The sequence below is a fragment of the Colobus angolensis genome, unplaced genomic scaffold, assembly GCF_000951035.1.
Source record: "Colobus angolensis palliatus isolate OR3802 unplaced genomic scaffold, Cang.pa_1.0 Scaffold254, whole genome shotgun sequence".
Lineage (NCBI taxonomy): Eukaryota > Metazoa > Chordata > Mammalia > Primates > Cercopithecidae > Colobus > Colobus angolensis.
The window spans coordinates 1,118,888-1,124,397 of record NW_012115755.1 but is presented as its reverse complement, the minus strand read 5'-3'; the positions used below and the strand labels follow the sequence as shown (position 1 = coordinate 1,124,397).

At 49.7% G+C, this 5,510-nt stretch overlaps 1 protein-coding gene across 1 annotated transcript in view; it reads right to left on the bottom strand.

Moving 5' to 3' along the window:
* The window catches only part of FAF2 (Fas associated factor family member 2), a 63,094-nt gene extending 59,705 nt beyond the window's left edge, over positions 1-3,389 (bottom strand). Inside the window, exon 1 of the mRNA XM_011946834.1 lies at positions 3,225-3,389. Within this exon, the coding sequence (XP_011802224.1) occupies positions 3,225-3,287 (63 nt within the window). The 5' untranslated portion in view covers positions 3,288-3,389. The remainder of the gene's footprint in view (positions 1-3,224) is intronic.
* Positions 3,390-5,510: the final 2,121 nt, after the last annotated feature.

Sequence of the window (5,510 nt, the reverse complement as noted above, 5' to 3'; positions counted from 1 at the left end):
CAGAGTCCCGCTCTGTTGCCCAGGCTGGAGTGCAGTGTGGCACGATCTCGGCTCACTGCAACCTCCGCCTCCCAGGTTCAAGCGATTCTCCTGCCTCAGTACCCCTAGTAGCTGGGATTACAGGCACGTGCCACTATGTATGCCTGGCTAATTTCTGTATTTTCAGTAGAGACGGGCTTTTGTCATGTTGGCCAGGCTGGTCTCGAACTCCTGACCTCAGGTGATCCACCCGCCTCAGCCTCCCAAAGTGCTGGGATTACAGGCGTGAGCCACCGTGCACAGCCTAAAATATTTTTCTTAAAAAAAGAGTTAATGTACATCAGCTGATGCTTGGTATAATGCTTGGCATCTAGTGAGTTTCAACAAATGTTTGTTTAATGGCAATGTGGATAATGAATCTGATCCAGCGATTGCTTATAGAATGGAAAAAAGAAAGATGCATTTCCCTCAATAAATCCAGTTTCATAAGGCAATCTTAATACAGCTCAAACCTGCTACCCACCTCTCTTCTAATAAAGATCTCCACAGTTCTGGCTGGGCGCAGTGGCTCACGCCTGTAATCTCAGCCGAGGTGGGTGGATCATGAGGTCAAGAAATCGAGACCATCCTGGCCAACATAGTGAAACCCCGTCTCTACTAAAAATACAAAAAGTTAGCTGGGTGTGGTGGCGCGTGCCTGTAGTCCCAGCTATTCGGGAGGCTGAGATGGGAGAATGGCTTGAAACCGGAAGGCGGGGGTTGAAGTGAGCCGAGATCGCGCCACTGCACTCCAGCCTGGGCAACAAGAGCAAAACCCCATTTCAAAAAAAAAAAAAATCTCCACAGAAGATAAGATGAAGTTCCTATGCACTTTACTTCAGAAATGCTATCATATATTCATATTCATGCTCTTCCAGTATGAGACTAAAGATACCATAACTCACATTGCTTCATTGCACTTAAACAACACGTTAGCTTACCCCTGAAGAGTTCTAGGGGGTAAAATGGTCTGCCAAAGTTAAACAACACTCTGAAACTGGTGGTCTACCTGGAAGTGTAATGGAAGTGTAAGCTGGTTGTCTGCTGTTTTCTCATTCTTTAATTATAATTTGCTGGGTCATCAATTCAATTTCTCTACCAAAAATTCCAATCAAATATCAATTACATCTACGACAGCATTTTTCCATTTATACACTTCCAACCCACTGCTCAATTTAAGAGGGGAAAAAATAACCACTTCAAAATTTATTATAGTGAAATCTATTCAAGGAAATTGCAGAAAAGTGAGAACTCACCAAAAAAATATTATCTCAGCATCTGCATTTCACACTCAACTGTACACTGACAGACAAGTTGTACAAGACAGAAGTCAGAAGCCTGGGAAGGGTTCTGGAAGATGGACATTGCTTTAAATCTGACACCATCACTTTCTAGCTGTGTAACCTAAGCATTTTATTTCTTGGTCCTGATACCCTTCATCTGTAAATCAGTGACTGTAACAGTATGAACCTCATAGGGTTGTTGTATTAAATGAGGTTATGTACGCTAAGTTTACAAAGTACTTACACTGAAATAGTAAGTGGGATTCCACCTAGCAGCGCTGAGCACTAAGGTTCTTCATAAATATAGCTGAATAAATGAATATTTACACATTTTATATAAGGAAATAAGTGTATCAATAACGTTAGGTCTATCCTAAGTCAAATTAATACCAGAAATACTATTTGGGGGCATTTTACAGTCCACAAGGCCCTTCTGACATCCATATGTCCATTTGATCTCCAGAACATCCTCAGGAAGTAGATTCTTTTTTTTTTTTTGAGACGGAGTTTTACTCTCACTGCTGCCCAGGCTGGAGTGCAGTGGTGCGATCTCGGCTCACTGCAACCTCCGCCTTCCGGGTTCAAGCGAGTCTCATGCTTCAGCCTCCCGAGTACCTGGGACTACAGGCGTGCACCACCATGCTCGGCTAATCTTTGTATTTTTAGTAGAGACGGGGTTTCACCATATTGACCAGGCTGGTCTCGAACTCCTGACCTCGTGATCCGCCCGCCTTGGCCTCCCAAAGTGCAGAAATTACAGGCGTGAGCCACCGCGGCCGGCTTGGGGGTAGATATTTTTAAGACAGTCCCGGCCGGGCGCGGTGGCTCAAGCCTGTAATCCCAGCACTTTGGGAGGCCGAGACGGGCGGATCACGAGGTCAGGGGATCGAGACCATCCTGGCTAAAATGGTGAAACCCCGTCTCTACTAAAAAAAAAAATACAAAAAAAAAAAACTAGCCGGGCGAGGTGGCGGGCGCCTGTAGTCCCAGCTACTCGGGAGGCTGAGGCAGGAGAATGGCGTAAACCTGGGAGGCGGAGCTTGCGGTGAGCTGACATCCGGCCACTGCACTCCAGCCTGGGCAACAGAACGAGACTCCATCTCAAAAAAAAAAAAAAAAAAGACAGTCCCTTCAGAGATAAGGAAACTGGTAACAAAGTGCCAAGGTTACCCACCCTAGTGGTATCCTCCAACCATTCTCCAGCTCAAGGGTAAGTGATTAGTGGCAAATGTTCTTAATACGACGTCCTGTATTAACATAACATTCCTGCAAGTTACCACCCTCCTCAAGCATAGTGAAGCACAGGAATCCAGGAATAAGCCAAAAGTAATAAATCCCGTCAGAAGCCACTGATGACACTTACCACCTTGCATTGTTTTCTCACTTGGTGTCCTCCCACACCTCGAGGGCGGGGACCAGGTCTGTGTGTAGGTGCCCCCTTCCCGACCGGAACCCCCAACACGAAACCTGGTATCCAAGAGGCCCCAGTTTCTGGGAATGTTTGTGGAAATGGCATGGGATGCTGGCAGGAGGTTTTCCTGTCAGAGACCCGAACGCCAACTCCGCGGTGGGGATTAAGCGTCTCTGGCAGACACAGACTCGTTGGGCGGAGAGGGTCCGACCGATAACCGGGCTGGGAAGGATGGCTGAGGACTGACGCCGCTAAGAGAAACCAGGGAAGCTGACACGCTGAGGGCACAGAGGCACAGACGAGGCGGGTCTGGCCGCAGCGATGGCTGGAAGGCTAGAGACCAACAGAGGCTTGGGGGCCGGGGGAATCAGGGCAGTTGGAGTCTGGGGGGAGGGGGCCGGCCTGCTGGTCTAAGAAGAATCTGAGCCCAATCTGAGGAAAGTTCTGAACTCCTCTAGGGGCCCACTCCCCATCCCGCGGAGGTATTTGCTGCACCGAGTACTCGCTGCTACCTGAAACTGCAGCAGCTTCTCTGTCTGCTCCTGGGTTAGATCCCGCTCCTCAGGCGCCGCCATTTTGCCGCCGCCTCTACGCTCCTGACCCGTCCGCACCGTCACCCCCCGGAACTGACCTCAACTACAACCACATCCGGTCTGAACGACCGCCGGCGCGCAGCTGCGTCTGCGCGCGCTGGCCCACTAACCCCCACCCTACCCCTGGTCGCCGCCAGAGGGCGCCACGCTCGGGCCTATCCCGAACACTTCCGGAAACTGCCGAGGGACTGTCGGTACAAGTCGCCCTCCCCTTTAGGCGACGAAACGATCTGCTCGAGACCTAAGATTCCAGTGGAGTCTTGCAGAGCCGAGAGGGCCCGAATGTGCCTCGAGAAACTCCGGAGCGTCCCGAATGGCATTCGGCTGATTTCGGCTGCTCTCTAACCATTTTCCGGCAACCTCAGATATTCTTGGAGGTTTCTCAGGAGATGTGGCCGTTCCGAAATACCAGCCTTTTGGTCTTTGGCCCCTGACCTAAAGTTTCCAAAAGCGCCTGACCATCTCTCGGGAGGTGCCGAAGGATACTGGCGCGGCATTTCCAATGCCGCCTTCGAAGCGGAAGCTGTGGGCAGGCTTCGACCACCGTCCCATTGCCGCTTCGGAGTCACTTGCTAGGAAGGGCTGGACTGGGCTCCCTGGATCCTCGACGATTCATGGCGCCCCCGCCGTCTGCAGAGCTTTCCGTTCACCGCCGTGGTTGCAGTGCTGGAGCCCCGGCCCAGCGTCTGCTTTTCCTTGCCTGGAGTCTTGTCTCCGCACTAGCGCTGCACTGGCCCCTTGTCCCTGTGACAGGCGAAGAAAGATCCCTGGACTGCGATTAGGAGACGCGGGTTCTAGTTGCCACCTTGCCAAGTGCTGGACATCCTTGGGCAAACCACTTGGGCTCCATTTTGCCATTTGTTGAATGAGATTCACCAAGAGCCCCTGACGTGCTGCCGCTGCCCCTTCTCCTCGAGGCAGTCTGCTGCCCTTCCCTTCTGCTGCTTACACTGCCCTATCACCATCCCTCAATCTCTATCTTCCTCTTCACGTCCCTTGCCCCTTCTCGTCCGCCACCTCTCTTTAGATTTCCTGTTCTCATTTCCACCTCTCCCTCCGAACGCCTCCTCTGCCCACCTTCTAGAGAGGCCTAGGTCTTGGTACACGCTTTTCCACGGACGACCTGTGTGATTCCCAGCAAGGCTCTCAGCCGCCTGCGCCCCACTCTCATCCCCTTGCACGGTTGATCTGGTGAGACAGAAAAGGCTTTGAGAGCTGATTCTGTGAAGAGTACATGAAATTTTGGCTACTTCTTTCTGGACTTTATCAGGTCTGCACAAATCACAACGTCCTGGAAAAACATCACATTGTACACCCTAAAACGCAACCCCCAAAAAGTGCTAATTTGAAAAACAAAACAAAACAAAAACCCTGCAAATTTGGATCTGCATATGAAATCTCTCCATTTAAAAATGGTGTCCCAGCTCTTTGGGTGGCCGAGGCGGGCGGATCACCTGAGGTCAGGAGTTCTAAACAGGCCTGGTCGACATGGCGAAACCCCGTCTCTACTAAAAATACAAAAATTAGCCAGGGGTGGTGGCGCGCGCCTGTAGTCCCAGGTACTCAGGAGCCTGGGGCAGGAGAATCGCTTGAATCTGGGAGGCGGAGGTTGCAGTGAGCCGAGATTGCCCCATTGCACTTCAGCCTGGGCGACAGAGTGAGACGCCTTCTCAAAAATAAGTAAATAAATAAATAAATAAAATGTCAATTAATTAAAAACCCCCGAAGGCAAGATTGGAAGCAGACAGCTGCTACTCCAGAGAATTTATTACAGCAACTCAAAGCTCAAAGGAGACTCAGGGTTGTTCAACCTCACCAAAAACACTGGGTTCAAGTAAACTAAATGAGAGGTGGCAAAGTCAGGTGTCTTCAGGAATTGTGTAATTCTCACTTAAGATACATATTTGCCAGCAGGCACGGTGGTGAATGCCTGTAGTCCCAAGCTACTCAGGAGGCTAAGGTGAGAGGCAGCTGTTGTACGCTGTGATCACACCCCTGCACTCCAGCCTGGGTAACATATTCTTTCAACAGACCTAATTTGCAGTTATTATTAAACACCATTGAATGTTTCCTCACTTCCTCAAAGAAACTTACACTTTCTTTGACTATCTTTCTGTTTTCTTCTTTCTTTCCTTCCTTCCTTTCTTTTTTTTTTTTTTTTTTTTGTTTTGAGAAATGAGTATGACAAAGCTTATAAATATGCTA